Source organism: Herpailurus yagouaroundi, unplaced genomic scaffold (genome assembly GCF_014898765.1).
Source record: "Herpailurus yagouaroundi ecotype Mexico unplaced genomic scaffold, PumYag 186, whole genome shotgun sequence".
In the NCBI taxonomy this organism is placed as follows: domain Eukaryota; kingdom Metazoa; phylum Chordata; class Mammalia; order Carnivora; family Felidae; genus Herpailurus; species Herpailurus yagouaroundi.
This window is the reverse complement of record NW_024412417.1, coordinates 19,696,530-19,721,952: the sequence shown is the minus strand read 5'-3', so window position 1 is coordinate 19,721,952 and position 25,423 is coordinate 19,696,530. Positions and strand designations below refer to the sequence as shown.

General features: G+C 41.1%; 1 protein-coding gene across 1 annotated transcript in view; it reads right to left on the bottom strand.

Moving 5' to 3' along the window:
* TRHR (thyrotropin releasing hormone receptor) overlaps positions 1–24,565 on the bottom strand; it is a 45,740-nt gene extending 21,175 nt beyond the window's left edge. The window contains exons 1-2 of the mRNA XM_040494263.1: positions 24,342–24,565; positions 22,946–23,819 (exon numbers count right to left, since the gene is read on the bottom strand). Of these exons, the coding sequence (XP_040350197.1) occupies positions 22,946–23,734 (789 nt within the window). The 5' untranslated portion in view covers positions 23,735–23,819; positions 24,342–24,565. The remainder of the gene's footprint in view (positions 1–22,945; positions 23,820–24,341) is intronic.
* Between the last annotated feature and the right edge of the window lie 858 nt (positions 24,566–25,423).

The window sequence follows — 25,423 nt, the reverse complement described above, 5'->3', positions numbered from 1 at the left end:
ATGCAGAAGAATGGAACTAGACCACTTTCTTACACCATACACAAAAATAAACTGAAAATGGATGAAAGACCTAAATGTGAGGCAGGAAACCATCAAAATCCTAGAGGTGAAAGCAGGCAACAATCTCTTTGACCTCAGCTGCAGCAATTTCTTCCTCAACACGTCTCCAAATGCAAGGGAATTAAAAGCAAAAATGAACTATTGGGACCTCATCAATATAAAAATCTGCAATGCAAAGGAAACAATCAAAACTAAAAGGGAACTGATGGAATGGGAAAAGATATTTGCAAATGACATATTGGATAAAGGGCTAGTATCAAAAATCTATAATGAACTTTCCAAATTCAACACCTGAAAAACAAATAATCCAGTGAAGAAATGGGCAGAATACATGAATAGACACTTTTCCAAAGAAGACATCCAGATGGCTAACACACACATGAAATGATGCTCAATGTCACTCATCATCAGGGAAATACAAATCAAAGCCACACTGAGATACCACCTCACACCAGTCAGAGTGGCTAAAATGAACAAATCAGGAAACTACAGGTGCTGCTGAGGATGTGGAGAAACGGGAACCCTGTTGCACTGTTGGTGGGAATGCAAACTGGTGCAGCTGCTCTAGAAAACAGTATGGAGGTTCCTCAAAAAATTAAAAATAGAGCTACCCTATGACCCAGTGATAGCACTGCTAGGAATTTACCCAAGGGGTACAGGAGTGCTGATAAATAGGGGCACATGTACCCCAATGTTTATAGCAGCGCTTTCAACAATAGCCAAAGTATAGAAAGAGCCTAAATGTCCATCAACTGATGAATGGATAAAGAAGATGTGGTTTATATATTCAATGGAATACTACTTGGCAATGAGAAAGAATGAAATCCTGCCATTTACAGCAACGTGGATGGAACTGGAAGGCATTATGCTGAATGAAATAAGACAGTCAGAAAAGGACAGATATCATATATTTTTACTCAGATGTGGATCTTGAGGAACTGAACAGAAGACTATGGGGGAAGGGAAGGGGGAAAAATAGATACAAGCAGAGAGGGAGGGAAGCAAACCATAAGAGACTCTTTAATACAGAGAACAAACTAAGGGTGGATGGGGGAAAGGGAAAATGGGTGATAGGCACCGAGGAGGGCACTTGTTGGGATGAGCACTGGGTGGTGTATGTAAGCCAATTTGACAATAAATTATATTCATAAAAAATGAAAATGAATGTGTAAATATTCAGTCTCAAAAAGGGGCACAAGAGATCAAACTGGAATTAGGGTGAAGAACATTTGCTGGGGAACAGTCTGCTATTCTGTAAAAATAAACAATTGTTAGAAATAATGTTATGAAGAACTTAGGGAATATGAACAACTGAAGAGATGCTAAGTCGATATGATTTATGCTGAGGTCACTGCCCATTACTGATGGTGACTGATACTGCATTAATATATACCAAAGTGGAGTTTTCCTTGAAAAGACACAAATCCACTTTGACAGTCATTCTTGTGCTGTCTTACCTCTCTGCTGTCACATTAAGTCATCTGTGGCTTCTTAGTCACTCATAAAGCTGTAGAAAAGTATTTTTCTGGATGTCACTCTGCATTTTAGATTTGTATTTTTAAATTTTTAAAAAAATTTTAACATTTTTAAATTATTTTTGAGAGACAGAGACAGAGCATGAGTGGGGAGGGGCAGAGAGGAAAACACAGAATCTGGAGCAGGCTCCAGAATCCGAGCTGTCATCACAGAGCCCAATGTGGGGCTCAAACCCACAAACTGTGATATCATGACCTGAGCTGCAGTTGGATGCTTAACCAACTGAGCCACCCAGGCATCCCAAGATTTGTATTTTTAGAGTCCATTGAAATCAAGGATTCTCCCATATAATGGACAAAGAATTTTCTTTAGGGGATATAGAGTCAAGATGATGGCAGGGGATCCACTAGCTGCTAATTTAGGTTGCCTGTGATAAGCTTGAACTTTCTCTTTTGTGGTAATTCTTGTTTTCATAGTATTTGTTTAATATTTATAATTTATTTCTTGAGCACCTTTCATGAACCTGTACTAAGTATATATTTTCACAAATAAACTTTTATGTATGTATTTATTGATTGATTTTTACATGTCTATTTATTTTTGAGAGAGACAGCACACATGCAGGGGACGGACAGAGAGAGAGAGGGACAGAGGATCCCAAGCAGGCTCTGTGCTGACAGCAGCGAGCCTGATGGGAGGCTCAAACTCATGAACCATGAGACCATGACATGAGCCAAAGTCAGACACTTCACCGACTAAGCCACCCAGGTGCCCCACAAATAATCTTTTAAATAGGAATAGTTCAAGGCCAGCAAACCTCTACTGTAAGGAGCCAGAGAGTAAGTATTTTAGCCTTTATGGAGCCCCCAGTCTCTGTCATAACTATTCAACTCTACTGCTATGATGCAAGAGCAGCCATGAACAACATGTGAATGAACAGACACGGGTGAACTTTATTTAGAAAAACAAGCAGTTTTTCTTGGACCTGGATTTGGCCCACGGCTGTAGTTTGCCAACCAATGGAATAGTCAAAAACTTTCAGTCAAACAGATAAATGACATATAACCCATTTCAATCCACTGTTATGATTTATGGCTTTTTTTTCAAATTATTCATCTAATTATCAATAGCTCCTATGAAAAATATGGACCAATAATGCTGGCTCTCAACTTTGGACCAAGGTTGTTTTAAAATTTGATTTCTCTTATGACAGAAGCATCATGAACATTACCACTCTAAAAACTGTCACCTACAAAATATCATGCCAATACAGTCCTTTTAATAATCCTGGAGCAGCTTTCCCAGAAGACAGAAGACGTGTGCTCTTACGGATGATGAGTTCAGGCACCAGTTGGAGACAGTGCACTTCCAGATTGATGGTGGTGGACCCGGCTGGCCCAGAGCAAGCCTGTCCCTTGGATCTCATATCAGATTCTAATTTCCCTGTGCCAAATACTTCTCTTATAGAGCAGCCACTCTGTGCCGGAATCCTGGCTTCAGCATCTACCGGCTGTTGGACGTTGGGTCCCTTTCTATTTCTGAGTTTTAGTTTTCTCTTCAGTAAAAATGGTGAAGGACATTCTACCTATCTCCAAGCGTGGTTGTGTGGATAAATTAGATCATGTTTATCAAGGGCTTCTGTAGTGTTTGGAACATAGTAAAAGCTGTAAAAGCAAAGCTCATTTTGAAACTAACAACAAAAATCATTCATCATTTACTGTGCATCAGACCCTGTTCTAAGTGTTTCATTTACATATCAGCTCATTTAATCTCGACAATAACATCCTGAAGAAGGTGCTGCCATTAACCTCCATTTTACAAATGAGGGAACTCACATACACTCACAAGAGGCAAAGCTGGGATTTGATCCATACGGTTTGCCCCCCTCTGTGCTTCACCACGCTGGCTGCCATTGAAGAGCTGGAAGTCTCTTGTCCTATACGTCCCTAAAAAGGCAACTGCTTCTTACTCCTTAGGTGGAACTGGGTAGACATTGTCATATTTTCTCTGACAAGAAGGAAGAGAACAAGCACTGTATACAGATAAGGTAACACCGGTCACGAACCTCTCTCAGTGCCTGATCTACCTAGAGGCCCCTATTCCCACCATTGGAAACTGTTTCTGTTCTGAATTAGAATGAAGAATGGCTTTTCCTCTAGAATAAGTGTTATAAAAGTTCATGAAAGATAATTGAATAGTATCACTGCTATACTTCCTGTGCATAAAAGCTAAATGATGTATGTAGGCCAGCCTGGTGTTGTAACATTTCCTTAATGGGAAAAATCCTGTTGTTTCAGGCATTGATTTATAAAGGACATTAGCTAGGTCGGCATATAGAATCAAAACAACACTCCATTCTGACGATGGGCTATTTATTTTAAATCACTGACTACCCTATTTAAAATCATCTCCCTCTTATTTCATATCACCCTCATATGCTTAATTTTCTCCAATATCTGATATACTATGTGTATATGTTTATATACTGTGTGTATTTATTCTGTTTCTATCCTCCTCCTTAGAATGTAAGCTCCACAGGACAAGGATTCTTGTCTTATTTATTCACTCTTTCAATTCTGAAACAGTGCCAGGAACACTCAAGACTGTGTTCAGCACATTTTGTGGAATAAATGAATTGATGTAATTGTCACATATATAAGAAGTTCCCTTTATCTTAAAAAAATTTTTTAATGTTTATTCATTTTTGAAAGACAGAGAGAGACAGAGCACAATCAGGGGTGGGGTGGAGAGAGAGGGGGACACAGAATCCGAACCAGGGTCCAGGCTCTGAGCTGTCAGCACAGAGCCCGAGGCGGGGCTCAAACTCACAAACCGCGAGATCATGACCTGAGCTGAAGTCAGATGCTCAACTGACTGAGCCACCCAGGTGCCCCAGAAGTTTCCTTTTTCTTAGGCAGGTATGGCCTAAGATATGTACCTCATCTCTGAGATACTAATACGGTGGGTAAGTGGTGGGTAAGGGTGAGGAAGTAGAGTATAATGTTACTGTCAGAGGCTTTAGATTAGATGCTAGGATTAGATCCCTGTTCTTCCATTATTTAAAAATGTTTATTTATTTATTTTGAGAGAAAGAGAGAGAGAGAGAATGTGTGTGTGTGCACACAGGGGGAAGGGACAGAGAGAGAGGGAGAGAGAGAATCCCAAGCAGGTGCCATGCTGACATCACTAACAGTTCATAAGGCTTGAACTCACAAATCATGAGATCATGACCTGAGCAGAAATCAAGAGTTAGATGGCAAACTGACAGCCATCCGAGGTACCCCTCCGTGTTCTTCCATTTCTTGATTGGATGACCTTAAGGTTAACGTTGCTAAATCTCAGACTCCTCACCTTTAAAACTGAGATGATAAATTATACCTATGCTATAGGTACAAATGTGATGATGTGCAAAAATTCCTGGGCAGCATACCTAGCACATGGAATGAGCTCAGGAATACCAGCCACCTGAAGGGTGGATAAGCGACTGCCAACCAGGCATGAGACATGCTATTTTCTAGGTTATATTGGCAGGAAGCAGCCTGGTGCATGATATTAACTGAGGCATCTCAGCTAGAATATTGAAACAGCAACTCAAACTGGGATGGGGAGGTTTTGAGGGTCACTTGAGGGAAATTTTCAAAACCCTCTATGCTCCTGGGGAGTTGGCATCATTGCCTCTCTTTACAGTTTGGGTTGGGATGTGTTTCTGTACTGAAGGGAACATTCCCTGTTCCTCAGGGATTTGGAGTAAAAAAAATCTGAAAATAAATTTACAATATATTACTAAGGTATAATAAGATCAAATCTTTCTGATGACTGTAAACATGCAATATGTATGAAATGTTGGCTAGTTAGTACACATGGGGTGAATCACTGCTCACTCAGAAGCTTTTGTGCACAGCGTTTCCCTAGCATGACTATACAACAGCTTACCAAGATGTTTTACTTCCTTCTTTTTTTTTTAATTTAAATTTTTTTTTTTTAATTTACATCCAAATTAGTTAGCATATAGTGCAACAATGATTTCAGGAGTAGATTCTTTAATGCCCCTTACCCATTTAGCCCATCTGCCCTCCCACAACCCCTCCAGTAACCCTCTGTTTGTTCTCCATATTTAACAGTCTCTTCTGTTTTGTCCCCCTCCCTGTTTTTATATTAGTTTTGTTTCCCTCTCCCTTATGTTCATCTGTTTTGTCTCTTAAAGTCCTCATATGAGTGAAGTCATATATTTATCTTTCTCTGACTGACTAATTTCACTTAGCCTAATACTGTCCAGTTCCATCCACATAGTTGCAAATGGCAAGATTTCATTCTTTTTGATTGCTGAGTAATACTCCATTGTACATATATACCACATCTTTTTTATCCATTCATCCATTGATGGACATTTGGGCTCTTTCCATACTTTGGCTATTGTTGATAGTGCTGCTATAAACATTGGGGTGCATGTGTCCCTTCGAAACAACACACCTGTATCCCATGGATAAATGCCTAGTAGTGCAATTGCTGGGTCATAGGGTAGTTCTATTTTTAATTTTTTGAGGAACCTCCATACTGTTTTACACAGTGGCTGCACCAGCTTGCATTCCCAGTTTTACTTCTTTTTTAAAAACCAGTTTTTATGTATTTACTTTGAGAAAGAAAGAGAGAGCACATGAGCAGGATAGGGGTACTGAGAGGGAGAGAGAGAATTCCAAGCAGATTCCTTGCTGTCAATGTAGAGCCTGCTGTGGGGCTCGATCCCACAAACCATGAGATCATGACCTGAGCTGCAACCAAGAGTAGGACATTTAACCTACTGAACGACCCAGCCGCCCTAAATGTTTTACTTCTGAGTGAAGACATTTCTATTGCTTTTTAGGAAAAAATGATTTTGTGAATTTTATCATTGCTAATTATCATATTCAAGTCAGCTTTATGATAAATTATTGTTTTTGAAAAAATTATTTATATTCCTCAGTGTTACTAAACAATTTGATTCTATCCTTAATATTGAGATCATACTGGGCCAGTTTAGCTGAGGCAGAAAGGTAATATTCTTGAATAAATGGAATTCTAATTATAATAGCTTTACTCTAACTCTTTATGAAAGACAGCAGGACTGTCTTAAAGTGGGCTTAAATTTAGGTATCAGTTTGTCAAAATGAGAGTACCTTCCTTTAATGCTACTAAGAACTTTGTTTTTAAAATTTTTTTTTTAAGTTTATTTCTTTGTGAGAGAGAGAGAGGGAGAGTGCAAGCAGGGGAAGGGGCAGAGAGAGAGGCAGTCTAGAACTTCTTAATGACCATTAAAAATTATTTGAGAAGATAATTCATACTGTCACAGCCCAGAATTTTCTGTCTTTTGACTAACTGGGCATAATAGGAACATGGGTTTTCTTTTACTATCTCAGTCTTCATGATTAAAGAAATAAATTCAAGACTGCATTTTCTACTTGTGGTATGCACATAGATAATTGTCTACATCAAAGCATGTTTAGGATGGGTACAATAAGCCTGATGTGATTTAATAACCAATCTTAATTAATTATTCTGAGGAAATGAGTACAATTGGGAAGGAGCCAGCAACAGAAACTATTCATTAGCTTAAAAGCCATAGTCCATAACAGAGTTTTCCACATGTCTGAAGTTGGGGTCTGCATTGGATTTTGAGTGGCCGCCACAGACTCCTTGAGTTGGGAGAGCTCCCCCCAGAAGAAGCAAACATCGTGTGGGATCTAGTGCACTGATAAAGAGAAGGTTATATGGAACCTCTGTGCCTTTTGCTTTTCGTAGCTCAAGAGTCTTGGTGAGGCACAAAAACGCAGTATGCTTGCATGAGAATGAGAAGAGCCAAGCACCCTTGATCCTGCCAATCCCTGTTTATTAAGAGTGTTTGCACTTCATAATGACCTCTTTCTATGACACAAAGTCAGGAGCAAAGTAAAGTCAAGAACTGTCTGCAGAATGGAGTTGCGTTACTTTTGTCAAAAGGCTAATTGCTTTTAAATATGTTCCCAGCATCCTTCAATTATATATTGGAAAGAGCCGGGATGTTTGAGGGGAAGGAAAAAGAATGTGGACATCAGACACATCAGTTGAGGGTGCTGATAAAAGAGAGACCTGGCTCAAGATTGTGAGAAAGGAGTTGTTGCCCATGAGCTGGTCCTGTTCACAACATTTTTTTTTTTTTTAATTTTTTTCAACGTTTTTTATTTTTTATTTTTGGGACAGAGAGAGACAGAGCATGAAAGGGGGAGGGGCAGAGAGAGAGGGAGACACAGAATCGGAAACAGGCTCCAGGCTCTGAGCCATCAGCCCAGAGCCCGATGCGGGGCTCGAACTCACGGACCGCGAGATCATGACCTGGCTGAGGTCGGACGCTTAACCGACTGTGCCACCCAGGTGCCCCTCACAACATTTTTGAGTAAGGGAATTATTGAGGCACCTGGCTTCTATCGATTTGGAGCAGGACTTCAGATGGAACTTTTTGGCAAATGTAGACATCTCTGCCCTTGGTAATGCATCAAATCTTATCTGGTCACACCCTTTATCATAAGACCCTTGCCTCAACAAAAGGGAATGAACTGCTAAATGTAAATTGTACTGGCTGTGGGTGTGCCATTCTTTGTAACAGAAAAGGAAACAACCTTGAAGGCAGTGAACTGGATCATCTAAATGTGGCACCACACACATAAAGACCTTAAGGATTAGTGCTTTTGGTTGCCTAAACAAAGGGATGGACTTTCCTAATTTGCCTGAGATATTTACTGGGAATGAGTCCAAGAACTGGCCCATTGCAAAGTGTTAGATGTCACTAAGAAATTCAGATTGCCTGTAATATACTATCACACCAGCTCCTTGTTTCTAAACATGAACTCTGCCTCTCCCACTCCCCACAGTGGACTGCCATGCCTCCACCACTGCCTCTTCATTCTCAGGGCATGATTTTCCATTTGGTTTCACCAAGAAAAGAGAGACCGGCTTTTGAGAATTAACCACCTCCTGTCCCCTAACCTAAAAATAATCTGCCACCATGATCTTCCTTACCTCTCTTCCTGTATCATTCATTCCTTCTTTAATTGACTCATTTATCCATTCATTTGGCATTCATTGAGATTTCTATGTGCCAGACACTGCAAGGTGCTGTAAGTGGATGAGTGAATTCCACTCAATCCCTGCTGCCAGGAAAGGAAAGAAGCCCCCTTTCCCTCCCCAAAGTGATTGCTTTGTTTATGCTCTTCCTGGTATTCCTTCGCACTTCCTTGGGGACCATGCCCTCTCAACAGCGAGTCTGGCTTGTGTATCTGCAGATAATTCCTCCACTCTGCTAGCTCTTTCCTATCAGGATTTAAAGGCTTAAGGTTTCTCCTGTATTAAGCAGTAAACAAAATAAAATAAACAAGAATACACTGTCTTTTTTTCTCCCTGTCATTACCGTGCACCGCCCCCCCCACCCTTCTCTCTTATAATCGAATTTGTTAAAACAGTTGTCTACTCTTACTCTCTGTATTTCCCCTCATCAATTCATTCACAACTTCATGAAATCTAATTTAATTCCTCTATACTTTATGGAAATTGCATTCACAAAGGTGACCAATGCCTGTTTGGGGTGCTTTTTCAGTCCTTACCTTTACCTCTTTCTATTGACCTTTATAGAAAGTCTCCTTCAGCTTTTGTGATTCTACTTTCTCCTGGCTTTCCTCCTCCCTCTCTGACAATTCCTTCTCTTTATTTTATAGGCTCCTTCATCCCATCTCCCCAGAATTCTAGCCTCTCTAGGGTTTCTTTTCTATTCCACAAAGTCTACCCCAGAGTCCCCAACAAACCATCTGGACACTGATTGCCCCAAATCTGTATCTCCAGGCCAGGTGTTTCTTCTAAGCTCGAAATCTATACTTCAAACTGCGCCCTTGTGTTCTCTAGACACTTGAAATGCAACATGGGCAAAGCTAAACTTAATATGCTCACTGCCCTGAAATGTGTTCCTCCACTAATTGTCCTCATTTAGGCAAATTACACTATCCAATTAATAATAACAGTACCTAGCGTTTATCATTTCCATGTTCCAGGCACCATGCATGGTGCTTTATATGGATTTCGTCACTAAATCCTAATAGTTACCTTGAGAGATAAGTCCATTATTAGTGTCCTTTTTACAGGATGTGCAAAGTGAGCCAAATTAACTGGCTCACATCTCGTAGTCAGTGGCCAACCCTGGCTCTGCTGTAGTGCACGGGACTCCAGAATGCAGACTGTCAAGTATCACACTACTTTCTCAATGGCTCAAGGGACTTATCTTTGATTCTCTCTGTCCCACTTTCTGCACATCTACTCACACAAATTCTATTGATTAGATTCTAAATGTATCTATTTCTCTCTATTCTTACTGCCATTTACCTTATAATGTGAAGCCTGTGTAGAGTCATTCAGATTATACCATCCATATTGTTGCAGCCCTCTCCTAGCTAATTCCCTTGACTTTGGTCCAATCCTTTGCCTACAGGAAGACAGCAATCTTCCTCAAGCACAAATCTGATGATAATATGCCTCACCTTACAATCTTCGGATGACTTTGCATAGCCCTTAGAATATTGTTTAAATCATTCAATATCTTAGATAAAGATTTTGTTTCCTTGTCCCTGCCTGTCTCATTAGACTCATATTTTGTTGTCCAGTCTTAATGAGCTATGTGCATTTCTCTGGGTTGATGGCATTCTTTCTGGACTCCCAGCCTTCCCCTGTATAGTTCCCACTGCATAAACCATCTTCCTTCCCTTCTTCACCTACAAAACTTCTATTAATTTACAAGGTGAAGCGTAAGAGTCCTCTTTTCCAGAAAGCCTTTCTGATGCCCATCTGCCCCTAAGCCATCTAGGTCAATAGAACAGAATACCACTCTGCTTTTCCTGATGATAACATTTATTCCTTTGTAGCTTTAATTATTGGTTTACTTTCCTGTTTTTTCCTACTAGACTGTGAACTTTTTGTGAGCAGGAACTGTAACTTGTTCATGTTTGTATCCTAGTCCCTAACACAGTGCCTGATATATAGTAGGTTTTCAATTAAACCATAGATGAGCAGGTGCAAGTCTGTCCTGACTTCCACTCTTTTCCTGTTCCATATGATAACACACTGAAGGGATTGTAATAATCTAACAAGGACAACATCTCCACTGTGTACTGCAGTTGGTTGATACAAAAGTATTGATTTGATTGCTCTTAATTAATTTAATAGAGAAATAGCTGGAGATCCATCCTAGCACTTTATAGTTTCTGGTTAAATATTTCTCCTGTAAATTCACCCTGAATCTGAGCCCATTCCCATCTTTCCTGGTAGAACAGAAAATATTTCAGTGCCCGTTTTTTTCTCCCGCCCTCCCTCATCCACATTTTCTGTATGCATAATCTTCCACGTTTGCCAGGTTGAATCAGTCACAAAGCCGAACTCCAATCAGAGCAAGATGGCAGGGCATCAGTCCTGCACAGTACTGGAGGCTCCAGTTACTTGACTTTACAAATGATCCTTAAAAATTCATGGGGTGCTCTGCCTTTACCCTGCTTCTGTTCTCTCTCACTCTCAAGATGGTGCTGCCTTTCTCACTGAGTCACAGCCACCTTCCCTAAGCTCAGAGCTGCTGCCTGCAGAAAATATGCTGAGTTCTCCCAGAGGCATAAATCCCGATAGAGCTCCAACGCCGAAGTGCAGAATGGAGAGGCACAGGATGCTTCACCTACTTGCAGTCACTACACAATTATGCTCAGGTGAGCTATCCTAGAGGGACAGCCTCAAGTCACCGGTGCTGCTTATGAAAGGTTGCAGGATTTTCTTTCCCAAAATGACTTTTTTTCTATTTTTATTTCACCTAAACAGGGCTGTCAGGGGTTTTGCATTATTCATTCTATTTTGTGTGCACATTTAGTGTTGTCTAATTTTCAGAGAGAATTTAATTTGTAGTTTAAGTTCTCATGCACCTTGCATGCAGCTATGAAGAGCTGTGTTTGACTCTGGTGGCAAGGCCATGACTTCCCAGATTCAGATAAATCCATTGACTCTTATAATGGAAACTTCCCTCTCTCCTTGGCTCATTCTTCTTTCTTTATTTTCCCTCCCAACTGGAGGCAAAGCATCTATTATAATTCTGCCTTTGGCCCTCTGGCCATGTTCCAAGAGGGGAAAATAGGTCTTTTTATCCAGCAAAGACTCCAGTCCCCTTCCAGCCTCCTAATTATAAAGATTCCTCCAGAACTCAGTTTTTGTTAGTCTGTCCTTCCCTCTCTTTAGATTCAATCCAAATTACACCTTCTTTCCATTATTCTAATGATCTCTGAAGGCACATATTTGATCCTGACCACTCCATTCACAATGTAAAAACTTCCAAATCCTAAACACAATGGAAAAATGATCCTCCTCTGACAGTGAAGATTTCGGACAGTGCTTTTGACATCTCTCCCTCAATGTTTCTCTCAATTTCACCATTTGCAGGCTTCAGAAAAGAACTGCCAGAGTCATATTTGACCCTTCCATCATCCTCATCCTTTACACCCAGTCCTTACCCGTTCAGTCATTTATCAGTATGTCCCGAGGCACCACAACAGGCAGTGTGGACACAAAAACGAACCAGATAATGTTGCCGCCAGTGTGGGACACACGATCTGGTGGCAGAGACATCTGAACAAATTATTACATCAACACAGTGTGCTGCACAGATGTGAGAACAAAATGCTGCTGAGGGGAGGGAGAAACCTCAAACACTTGCTGCCAGTGGGCTCTGGAAAGCCTGTTCCGAGAGGAGATCAGTGAGGGGCAGATTCGAAGTAACGGGTCCAAGAAGGAGCTGCAGAAAGCTTCCAGCTCAGGGTTTGCATGCTGGTTTGGACCCATGACAGAGCGGGTCAGTTTAGGAAACTGCTCCTGGAATGGGGTGCTGGGGATTGAAGGTGGGTTTGGGGGAGTAGACAGCAGATCATAAATGTCCCAGTATACCGTAATAATGATGCTGCATTTATGCCTGTAAGACACAGGATATTGGTGATTCCAGGCATCATAGGGATGTTATCAAGTGTGCATTTTAGAGGATCTGAGCAGCACTCTGGGGGATGACCCAGAGGAGGGAGATTAAGGGCCGGGAGACTGGTTGAGAAGCCCGGGCAAGAGCCTGGCAAGGCAGGATCTGGCCTCCCCATCTGCAGCGCAGAGGGGCAATGAAACACAGGTGTGGAGGAAGCAGTGGTAGAGAGAAGACAGATGTCAGACAGGGGAGAACTTTCAGTGGAAAACGTTGCAGGTATAATGGTATGAAGAAATCAGGGAGCTATGAAATAGGCATTTCAAGCACAAAAAGAAGGAACTGCTTATGGTCCTGTACAGGGACAGAGGTTGCCAAGGCTGGAATGGAAACTCCAAGGGCGGCCGAGCAGCTTTGTACAATGTGCACTCTTCCGTGGCATCGCTCAATGGCGAGACCAGGGAGCTGCCAGCTAGGTGCTAGTGGGGATGCTGTGCTGGGTTCCTGGTCTCATCGATCCATTCCCAGCCTGTGTGTCTTCCATGTTTATATCCCATGTCTCACTAACATGGACCTTTGGCTCACATCTAGCTCATCTCATCACTATTCTTCAGACAGAACACGCATTTTTAAATTCTGGGCTTTTTTCTCCTATGGATAATACTGTCACAGCTTTCCCTTATCCCTCTTTTATCTGGGAGAACCTCTGTTATCTCCCCTCCATAACCCTCTTAAAACCTCTGGACCCCTTTCATCCTACCAGCTCCAGGAAACTTACTTAAACATCCACCAATCCTACCTTTATTTTCTTTTTTCTTGCTCTATGGTTGATATTGTATCAGCTCTGGAGCAGGAGTGTGGGTTCAAATCCTGGCTTGCCATAGCCAGCTGTGTGACCCAGAGCAGACACTTAGCAGCCCCCGATGACTTCGCATCCTCTTCTATAATTAGTTACTACTTCCCATGATGGTTGTGAGAATTTAATGAGTTAGTTCAAATAAAAGAGTACAGAATACATAGTAAAAAGTCAGTGACACTTAGCTTCTGTTATGTGTGTGAGTTTTATATTGCACTTATATTTCTCTCTGGGCACGTAGTAGGAACTCAGGAAGTCTTTACTAATTTGATCTCATCAATATGCTGTTAGATGATCCTGGAAGATCTATCTCTTTTATAACCTCTAAAATTTGTCTTCTTTGGGAAAGAATTACCTGTTTATATTTTTGCTATGTCATGAATAAGGAGGGAGTAATTGACATTTCAAATATAGCATACAATTTAAATATAGTAAAAAGAATTACTGAATACTTCTTATGGACTAGGCATTGCCTCACAAGAATCTTATGAGTGGCTATCATTAGTATCTTATTTTACATATGAACAAACTGAAATATCAAGAAGTAAAATAACTTATCCAAAGTAAAAGAGCTGGGACTTATGTTGTTCTTTCTTTCTTTTTCTTTTTCCTGTTTTAGAGAGACAGAATGAGCAGGAGAGAGGGATAGAAGAGAGAAAGAGAGAAAATCCCAAGCAGGTGTGGAGCTGGACGCAGGGCTTGACCATGGCCCTGGGATCATGACCTGAGCTGAAATCGAGTTGGATGACTAAGCCACCCAGGTGTCCCTATGTGTTTCTGACTCTAGAGCTCACGCTCACCTACCTTCCAATATATATCCAATATATGGGACCTGTTGATCCAACTGCAGCCAGAGGTTGAAACGGGAGATGCACAGGTAGGTGTGGTAGCGTAAAGAGTGGAGATGGCTTTACAGGTGGGAAAAAATTGCATGAACAGGTTGCAAAATATAAATGAGACTGGTGTGTGCAGGAGACTCTGGTATGACATGCCTGAATCTACGGGGAAGGAATGAATACAGATAAGTCTACTCTTTTTTGTTCTGTGCAGGTGACTCTTACTCTGTGGGAGGCTTGCTTTCCAGCCTTAAGCACACTGTTCACCACTCTCTGTTGCCTCTTCTGCACACTGTACAGCCTAACCTTCTATTTTTCCAACTGTCTTTAGTGGCGATCTTTGATATTTCACTAGAAGTTCCTTAAAATAGTGACTACCATTGGTTTTCCAGAGCAATCCCCGGCATGAAATTGGCACTCAATAAATGTTTTTTGAATTGAAGAAATAATGGATAAAACAAAGCCAAAATAATGATGAAAGGGTCAGACTTTAGAGAGTTTTAAGAGCTAGTCAGAGGATATTGGGAATATTCCTTTTGAAAGAAAATGATGTGTGCAAATTGTTTTAGGAAAAGGGATGGTCAGATAGATTTATTCTCATTTTTATACCTCTGCTGACATTATTTTCCTTCCCTGAGGTGCTATCCCCCTGCCTCTCTGCACATCCTGTCCAGTGCAACTCTTTCATTACAGAGGGTATTTCAAAGGCTCATTGGAAAGCCAACAGGATTTTGTATAAAAGGTAAATTATTACTTGTGTCTCCCATATTTCTAAATTAGCCTACCCTGTCTGGGAGGGGAAATATTCATAAAAAGCTTTGTCTACTCACATAGTCACCATCATACTGGGTAGTTGCTTGTGTGGCTACTTTAGAATAAAAAAGGGATTCAGTAGGGGTGCGGGGCTGGCTCAGTCAGTGGAGCATGCGACTCTTGGTCTTGGGGTTATGGGTTCGAGCCCCATGTTGAGCGTAGAGATTACTTACAGTGAAATAAAATAATTTTTTTTTAAAAAGGGGATGCAATAAAAGGCAAGAAAATTGTAATTAAAAGGAGAGAAGACTGTAGCATAAATCCACAACAATTTTTCATGGAGCAAAATAATATTGGAATTGACCAAGCCCCAAAGTAAATGCGCATGTACTCTTTCACACTTTCATTCATTATATATGTAAAATTACATATGATACACACACACAAGTGTGCTGAAAAATACTTAACAGCTGGCTTGCCACAAAAAAGGGGGAAACACTGAAGTGTCATACTTGCTGATTTCTGTAGTTAAAAAAAAAACAAAACTACACCCATGGCCAATTTTAAGCAACCCATGTGACCAACACAGAGTTGGGAAGACATGCTAACAAACTAGTCTTCCAAAGCCTGTATTTTTTGGCTGTAACACGCAACTACGTATCCAGACTTTTGGAAGTCTGCTCTGTGCCAGACACAGTGCTGAGGTCACTGAGGATACAAGACCTTACTCTTAAGGATGTTTGTGGCAGTAGGAAGCTGGACAGACTAACAATAATGATGCTAAGAATTACTAAACCAGCAGTATATGCAAATCATTATGGAAACATAGCTAGAATACCTAACATACATAGTTACAGCTAGGCATTCAGTTATATAAATTGCCTGAGAAATTCAGGGAAGGCTTGGTGGGGTAGCTGGGGGTACCATTTGATCTGAGACTCAAAAGATCATTGCGAGTTTGCCAGATGAAGGGCATTCTGGCTGGAAGAACAAGTTCAGAGAGCTACAAATAATTCAGTATCACTACACCATAAAGCATAAGTTAGGAGAGCCACAAGAGAATAAGCTGAAAACATAGGAAGGAGGCAGGATCTTATTTGTTAATGCTAAGATGTTTAAATTGTAGACCTCAGGGAAACATATAAATCACTTGGATAACATATCTCTATGTTAGAGCAATCCCCTAGTGAGCAGTGTACAGAATGATTTGGGAGAGATTGGAACTGGAGCCTGAGAGGCTGCTGAGGTGTGTGCTGAATTCGAGCAGGTGGGCAGTGGCGAGGGAGGACAATGGTGGTGTGAACGGGGTATGTACAATATGAGAATTTGGAGCTAGAACCACTCAGACTTGGGTATACAGGGCAGAAGGCACCTTAGAAGGACTCTTGGATTTATGGGTTGGGACTCTCAAATAAGAAAGAAAGAGGGAGGTAGAGGTTATCAAGAAAAATAATGGGTTTAGTCTCAGACATATTGGATTTGATGCACTTACATGATGTCCAGAAAACAATAAAGTGTTTGCTAGAGCTGCGTGCTGCAGACTCGTAACTGAGCATGGATAAAGCAGGGAGAATTACAAAGGGTAGGACTGTGGAGGCAAGAAGGGAGTCAGATGCAACAGGGTCAGGTGACCTTCATTGGACAACTGCTTTTTGTCGCTCCACTGCAACGACACCAGCTCTAGACCGTTCTGTCCCTGAACCTGCCCAGCCATCTCCCAGCCTCTGTTCTCTTGGGCTCCATTCCTTCTTTCTCTCCTGGTCTTCTTGGTGTGGCTTTTAGACCTTCTGTCCATCTATACAGGCTCAACTCAATGCCACATACTCCATAAAGCCTGCCTCCTTTCTCCCTCATTTCACCTCTCCCCTCCTGATGCTGTCTGTGTCTTCTGTCCAGAACACGATGGGCTGCTCAGGCTAGTGTGTGCACATCGTCAATAGTGAGCTCCTTGAAGGTGAAGAGTTCATCTCTCTATGTCCCTGTAGCCTCCACACTTAGGACAGTGTTAGGTGCTTTTTGGATTATGAGTGGATGTTTCATTAAAGTGAGGAAGATACCAAATATAAAATGCCCTACTGCACGATTTTGCTTAGTGTTGACCTTGCTCTAGCTTTATATTTCTCACCCTTCCCCCAACCCATAAAGAAAGGGTAAAGGAGCGTAAAGACATGGTGCCAGCCCAGCCTTCCTGTGTCTGGAGCTTGGGATATCTGCTCGCAGCTTGAAGAATTCACAAAAGGCTACGTAAAGAAATACAGTTTGTCATGATCAAGGCTAGCTGATTTTAAGGTGTGCGTGTGTGTGCGTGTGTGTGTGTGTATGGCCAAATTAAGAATGCCGTAGGGGTACATAGGAGGCATATAGGAAAATTTATTTTTCTCTACTGATGAAATTATGGCTCGAAGCTGCAAATATAAAACTAGGAATAAACAATGTTCATCTAACCAAGGGACACAAAGCACATAACTGCAGGGGATTTTCAATGAGTTGGTTTATGGGGTATGTACAGAGTCTTTCCTTATACAGGATGTGAATGGGAAAATATAAAGCTATTCTTTGATAATAAAAATAAGATGGCTCACTTAGATACCTGTGTGCCAAGTGACAACAATCGTATTTTCTTCCATCTTCGAGACCTTTGTACTATGAAGGATATAATCGATCCCAGACAAATGAAGCAAATAAAACAAATAGAAATCAAAAAAGGAACTGTGGAAACAGTCACAGTAAAACTTGAGAAACCCCTGATTTAGGCTTAACGCTGAAGAGTTTAGTACCATTAATTTGCCTGATAAGATTAGCCATTGATGAAGCTGCCTAGACAACTTACAGGATTTTATGCTTCCAAATACCAGCACTACTGCCTGATATTACACCATTATGCCTTCTTTCCCTCCCTTAAGACCCTTCCAGTGTCTTAAAGGATTTTCCTTGTTCAAGGTGTTTTCTTTAAAAAGTAAGTAGCACATTGGGGGGCCTGACTCTCGGTTTCGGCTCAGGTCATGATTTCATGATTCTGTGAGTTCGAGCTCTGTGCTGATGATGTGGAGCCTGCTTGGGATTCTCTCTCTCCCTTTCTGTCTGCCCCTCCCCTGCTCACACTGTCTCTGTCTCTCTCAAAAGTGAATAAACTTAAAAAAAAAACCAAAACACCTTTTAAAAAAAGTAAATAGCACTGGAGCCAGGAATCGGAGGCAGGAATGAGGAGAAGAGAAAAGACACATTTAAGCCCTTTCTTTATCTCAGTTTTGCATTTTCCAGGAGCCCATCTCACTACTGGAGTGTGCCAAGGGGCTGGAGATCAGTGAGAAAGGACAGACAGGAGGGAAGGGTAGGGGAGGGGACAGGTGGAAGGAGCTAAGATGAATTTTGTCACATGCATCTCATTGGATTTGGACAAGGAGTCTGTGAGTAATTGCTATTCCCCTTTTATTGATTAAAAAAAAATCAAGACTAGGAGAAACTGACTCAGTCTTACCCATTTTCTTTTACTCTGCTATTCTCCTTGAGAATATTAATTTCAACATTTTATGTAAAGGCAGAGTATAAAATTTTATGTATGTATATGTATTTCTGTATTTATATACAAAAGATCAAGTGAAAACATAAGGAAAAGAATATAAGCACGTGCTAACAAACTGTGGTTTGGGGAGGTGGAGTAAGAGATGCCTTTTTCTTAATCCTAGTTTTCCGTGTTTTCCATAATATGCATGATTGCTTTTATATCATCAGCAGCAATAACAGTAGCAACAACAACAAAAGGCATGTATCACTTTAAAAAGGAAAGCTGTGGGGCACCTTGGTGGTTCAATCAGTTAAGCATCCAACTTAGGCTCAGGTCATGATCTCGTGTTTCATGAGTTCGAGCCCCGCGCCGGGCTCTGTGCTGACAGCTCAGAGCCTGGAGCCTGGTTCAGATTCTGTGTCTCCCTCTCTCTCTGCCCCTCCCCTGCTCATGCTCTGTCTCTGTCTCTCAATACATAAATAAATGTTAAAAATTTTTTTTAAAAAGGACAGCTTTGTTTCTTGGGCTAGCAATGTTCCTCTGGTAAGGTAGAAGGCTGGTAAGAAATGTATGGAAACAGAGACTGGTATTTTAAAGGCTTCTTTAGTCAAATAAAACCCATAATGGAAAATTTGCCATAAACTCAGAGCATCTATCTGGACTCTGTTCCACAGTTTTCCCACCAGAGAAAAGAGAAACTAATTAGAGTCACTGAATGCAAAAGAAAACTGGTACTCTGATCCACACAATGTTCTGAGCACCCCTGCATTCTATGGAAAGTAAATGCTTGTACTGAATATGTGTATCCGTAGTACAGTCCATTACCAAGATGTTTCTGTGCCTCCAAAGTACCGAAGGATCCAATCAATTCTTTTGAAATATACAGCCAGTAACAGAGATATTTTATCTACACAATGCTCCACATGGGAATTGGCACTGAGTGAAGAGAGCTGAAATGTGACAAATGGGACCATTTAAACCTTATCTCCTCAATATCAAAACACCCAATTATAAAGCAAAAGATTTAGTCAATCAGAAAAATATTTTTTCTACACAGGCCCAAGCCTTGATTTTGAGTAATTTATTTCATTGAATTTCATTGAAATTCATTGAATTTATTTTATTGAATTTACCAAATATTTAGTCGGTTTCCTAAAATATATTTGAATCTCTAAATAATGGGGGGGGGGGAAGATATGATCTGGATTTTCTGCATGGGGGATAAAAGTTGAAGACAAACGAAAATGCACATTTGTCCCTTACATATAAATGCTCATTTATTTACTTTTTAAATGGAGATCTCTTAGGCTATGCATATTTGACTTTAATAACTTGGTTTGAAAGACCTGGCCCAGACAGAGTATTTATTAAAATGTAAATTAAACTTGCCGGAAAGAAAAAAAATGCAGAGAAAATATGGAAATAAAAGACCCTAGTCATAGTAGGTGGAGGTTTCAACCTTTCGAAGATTTAAGAAAAGAACAATTTTAGAAGAGAAAAAGGTCAGACGAAAGGTACATTGATTTTGGACAAAACGGGCCCCCCTGCATGGCTCTCACTCCCACCCATCGATCAGGGCAACTTGCGTCTTCTAGGCTCAGAGCCCTGATGCTGTGTTGTCTCCAGCCAGTGTGTCCTCTATGTTCACACTTCACCCTTTCTTTCTTTGAAACATATCTCTGGTTCACACCTTACTTTAAGTTCTCCTGATAGAGAATCTTACTACCTCATGCCTGAACCACTACCACCCATTTCCAAAGTGGTCTTTCTGCCAATGGTCTCCTGTTTCATCCACACATTGATCACCCCCCTGAATCATGCTGCGGACTGCTGCTTTCTGCTCACCACCCACAACTCCCTTCTCTGCCTGATAGTTGGGATCCTCCACAGCCCCTTCTCTGTCTCTTAACCCCTCCCCCACACACACATTAATACAATCTTTCTTTTTACTGCTCCCCCAAATACATCACTCATTTTAATCAACCAAATCACTTAATACCATAAAAATCCCACTCTGTGTGCCCTTCCTTGTCACCTTTCAAAACCCATAGCATTCTCACCCCTGCCAGGTCCTTTCCTGTGTGGAGTGCTGTCCTCTTAACTTTTACTGTGCAAAGGAGCTCCATTCTTTCAGAGCCTTTTCAAATGCCACCTCTTCCAGGAAGCCTTCTCTGATCCCTTTAGCCCCATAATTTCCTTTCTTTTCTCTGAATTGCTATCGCATCTGTAATCAAGACTGAATTTCATGACATATTGCCTAAATGCACTTCTATTGATTTATATGCCATCCTGTGTTTCTCAATGAGGGCGTTATTGGCATTTGTGACAGGGCACTTCTTCAACGCGCAGGCCTGTCTTGACCATGTCAGGACATTTGGTGCCTGTCACTCTTGAATGCTATCAGACAGTGATGTTATTGTGACAAACCCAAATGCTCCGAATACATTCCCAAATGCCTTCATTATTCAAAAGTTCCTTAGAGAGGGTACTATATCATATACACATCTGTTCAACAACTAAGCTGTTTAAATGGTGACTGTATATAGTATTTTAAAGAACAAATCTTTATTTCTCTTACAGTTGCCCACAGATTACAAAACTAGGAAGGAGGCTAATTGACAGTCAGGTGTTAATCACTGTTCCATTTCATACGATGTTTCGTTGAACCCTCATACCAAGCCTGGATGCTATTTATCTTTATTTTATAAATGAGGAGACTGAGGTTCACAGTGTTCTGCTTATTCAATGTCATCCTGTTTGATTAGGGCCCTGGCATTTAAGCCCGGGATTGTTTGGGACCAAATCTTCAACTTTGTCTCCTACCCCCAGCCTGTACAAAGAGACTATCTGTAACAGCTTTGAAATAAGAGTGTGAACATGTAACATAATTAACAATTTAAAATAGGTACTAGTGACTATAATTGAAAAGAAGGACATTAGTGCAAACATTTTTTTTTAGAATTTATAACAAGAATATAAATTGGAGTCTAATGAACTTAGACCCCCTTTGCTGCAGATATTAAACCACGTTTGATCTCTAATTGAGATGTACATATTCTTTACTTTCTTAATGTATTTGTTAATGTTTGTCTTGGCAGATGGACAACAGATCTCTCTAAATTTTCCTTAATCAAGTTTTGGGTAATGGATGGCCAAACATGCCCTGTATTAGCTAGCACTGCTGGACCCAAAGCAATAGGGATCTAAGAGCTGGCACTTCCCACATCTTCTCTGTCTAGTATCGAGGTATCTTCAATAATAAATGTTCTATAAATCAAATCTCACAGTATCATTTAAAATGATACTCCTTTTAAATTACAGTTTCTTATGTATGCCATGCATATCTACAACACCTGTAATTATTAGTAGCTCACTTCAGTGTGTGCCCATATGTCCAATTAAAATTCTTCATATCTCAACTAACCTAGAGTTTAGGAAGTAATAGCATGTATAATCTATATGCATACTTTTTAAAGCATGCTTCCTCAAGTTCTATCTATGCACACAGGAAGAACTGCATTTCATACAGGGAAAGAGAGAGAGAGAGCCAGTACTGTTAATTTCAAGTTTTCTTTTTCAGCCATGAGAATAAATGTTTACCATGTGTTTATTGTGTTTAGCAGAGAAGGGAAAGGAACTGAAGGCTAAGTTCATATGTAAATAGAGCTGAACGTGTATGTGGTATAAAAGTATTTCATTCCTATATTGTCTTATAAGCCTTTTCTACTGTAACAAAGTTGCACTCCATTCACTAGTAAAACCACTATTCAACCGTAACCACATCCACATTTGGTGATCTGAAAGCATAAAGGGATTTTTAGTTATGCTTACCAGGAAAAACAGACATTTAAAAAAATAAATCATTCTTTGTGACAAACAAATTGAGCTTGGAGTTAGCCTTTTTATCAGAACATTTCCTGAGCAAAGTGCTTTTTCAGCTTCTGCATGCTGGGATACTTTGCAGGGAGCTGGGGGAGAGGGTGATAGAAACTTTCCCCACTAAAACTAGAAGTCCAGGAACTGAACCCCTCTCATTTATATATCTTAGTGAACAACTGTAGAATTATTGCTTTGACTCGTCTTTTCTCAAACTACCTTATCAAATCTTTGTCATGTAATAGAACTTCTAAAGATATCCAGAAGCCACAAATGGTGTAGTTTGATAACATTTCCCAGAGAGTCACGAACATTTTAAAGGTGGATTTCTAGAGTTTCTGTTTATATTTCCCTCTATCTTAACAGCACCTAAACTGATACCTGCTGATATGCTATCACATTTTCCCCACCTATTTTTAGGTCTTTACTTGCTTTAGAGATGGATTTAATATGTAAAGCAGAAGCTTAAACTGTGAAACATTTGCATGACTGTATTTTCATTTTGCCATCAGCTAAGTAAGGCAAAGTGGACCCCATCCTGCAAAGGACACTATCCCACATTTCTTCTGTGGACTTGGAGGCTTTGGTTTGCTTACCTGCTTCCTTGAAGATACTGTGCTGTTGAAACATCTATTAGAGGTCTTTGAATTCATATTCTTGTTCTGGTGGGTTGAGTCATTTTTCCATGTCTTAGAGTTTTCTTTAGGATCTGAAGGAATGGGATTTAAGAAGAGGATCCTAGCTATGAATCCATAGAGGACGGTGGCCAGTATCATCGGCACAACATAAAAGACACCAAAGTCCATTAGGTAAATAGGTGAGTAGTAATTCCTGGAGATCTTGTAGCCACAGGACACCACAATAGCATCTTTGTAGGTGCTAATATTGAGATCCAGCAAGAAGAACCAGAGCATACAGTAAATCGATGTGAAAGCCCAGACAAAGATGATGATCTTTTTGGCTCTGGAAAATGTGCAGAGAAACTGGGCTTTGATGGGGTGACAGATTGCTATGTACCTCTCAATGGTAAAGGCTGTGATGGAACAAGAGGAGGCATTAATGCCCAAGTACTGGAGGTAAGTGATGCAGAGGCATCCCACATAGCCGTAGACCCAGGACCCATAGATACTGTCTGTTATGTTGGGGAGGCCAGCAGCCACCAGGACCATGAGATCAGCTACTGCCAGACTCACCAGGTAGCAGTTTGTGGGGGTCCTCATGTGCTTGGTTCTCATGACCACCAGGACCACCATGATGTTGCCCACGATGCCCAAACCACAAATAACGAGCACAAGGAAGATGGTGACCACTTGGTATTCTAGGGCCACCACTGCTCTGGGTTGAAGCTGTGTTTGGTTCAGTTCACTTACTGTCTCGTTTTCCATCTTTAGTGACTTGAAGTTTCTCTGAAACACTTCTCAAAACATCCTCTTCCTGGTGTTCTGCCTTTATCTCAGTGGTTCTCTCCCCCTGTGAAGAGTTATAGTCCAAATTCATCACCATTTCAAATGGGGCCAGTCACTGACAGTAGCTCTCTCTTCTGCTACTTTCACCTCTTGTGTTTCTACAGTAACAGGGCTTACATGTACTTCTGAAAACTCCCTTTAAGGCAACCCTCGTGTAGGAAGGAGCAACTGTTTTTGACCAGCTTAATAAGAGGCACCTGTTTCCTCTTAATGGAGAAAAAGCTCATAAGAGAAACAGAGAAAGCTCCCTATTTTGAAAGACTGCCCAGAAGGAAAAACTGAATGATATCTGCTCTCGCTGAAAAAGAAATACAAAGAGACCTCTTAGATGCTTGGGAAAAGTGTGAAGAAGAAAAATGTACCAGGGGGAAAAGGCTCAATGATGAAGCTTGGTAGGATTTTAGCGTTTGCCTCCTTTGCTCTCTGAGGGTGGGATGGCTTGGCTACAAAATAGCGAGTCTTTGAGCCTCCATTTCCCCATGCCCCCTGCCCTGCCTTCCCAGTAGAGGCCAATTTCTTCTCTTACCTTTTCCTCTGTGGCGCTGCCTGCTTTCTCCAGGTGGATGAAACGGTAATAAGTCCAAGTTTCCAACCCTGCAGGAGGTCTCGTCTACTTTGTTGACGGGGATACCATTTAGCAGCGCTCAGTCTTCAGACCTGCAGTTCCTCTAAACCCTTGCAGTTCTTTCCAACTGCTGACAGACCACACAGCCGCAGCAGGAGCAGCGGCAGCAACAATGAGGCTGTCGAATCATAGAGCGTCCCCTAATGAGCACACATGCTCTCTCTCTCCCTCCCTCCCCCCGCCTCCCTCTCTGACACACACACACACACACACACACACACACACACACCGGCCAGCCAGTCCTCACTGATTCAGTCTTCTCCCCTTGAAGGATTTCCTTTTAAACATGCTGATGACAGGGTCTTCGGTCTGTCTGGAAGGCTGAAATCACAAGCAAGGGTTCCAGAGGCAGCGGGGACTGTAGTCTCTTCTAGTCTAAGTGCCACAGGAATTCCAGTACCTGAGAAGCCCTGAAATATGTTCACACTCCCTGTGTGTGATGGGACTTCCGGGAGAGCAAATCCTTCTCCGTCCAGACACAGCCCTTGAAGTTTGAAATATCTGTCTGAACTGAAACCAACTTCTTTCTCCACTATGGAAACCCTTAAACTATTTCTCAAGTGAACCAGTGAAATTGGCTCCCTCCTCTCATATTACATGAATGGAAAATGAGTTAAAATTGATTTTAAGCCATGGCAGCTGTGATCTTCTGAGGCTTATAAAAATCAGTTTTTAAAAAATTCTTTGAGCTAAAAATATTGATTTAAACCTACATATGATCTGTTAAGTTTGTTTTTCAACTCTGGCTCTGCATAACTTCTTAGAATCTCTCTAACTGCTCTGGGTGCCTTTTCCCTATTCATCCACTTCTGGTATGCCAACCACACATACTACCCAGCAACGTTTTGTGTTCATTTATTTCCAGGTGGAAAACGCATCCTGTGGAAATCTAGGCCAGGGCAACTCTGGTACCACACCTCTGAAATGAAACTTCATGGTTCCATCTCTTTCTTTCTTTTTTTCTTTCTTTCTTTCTTTTTTTT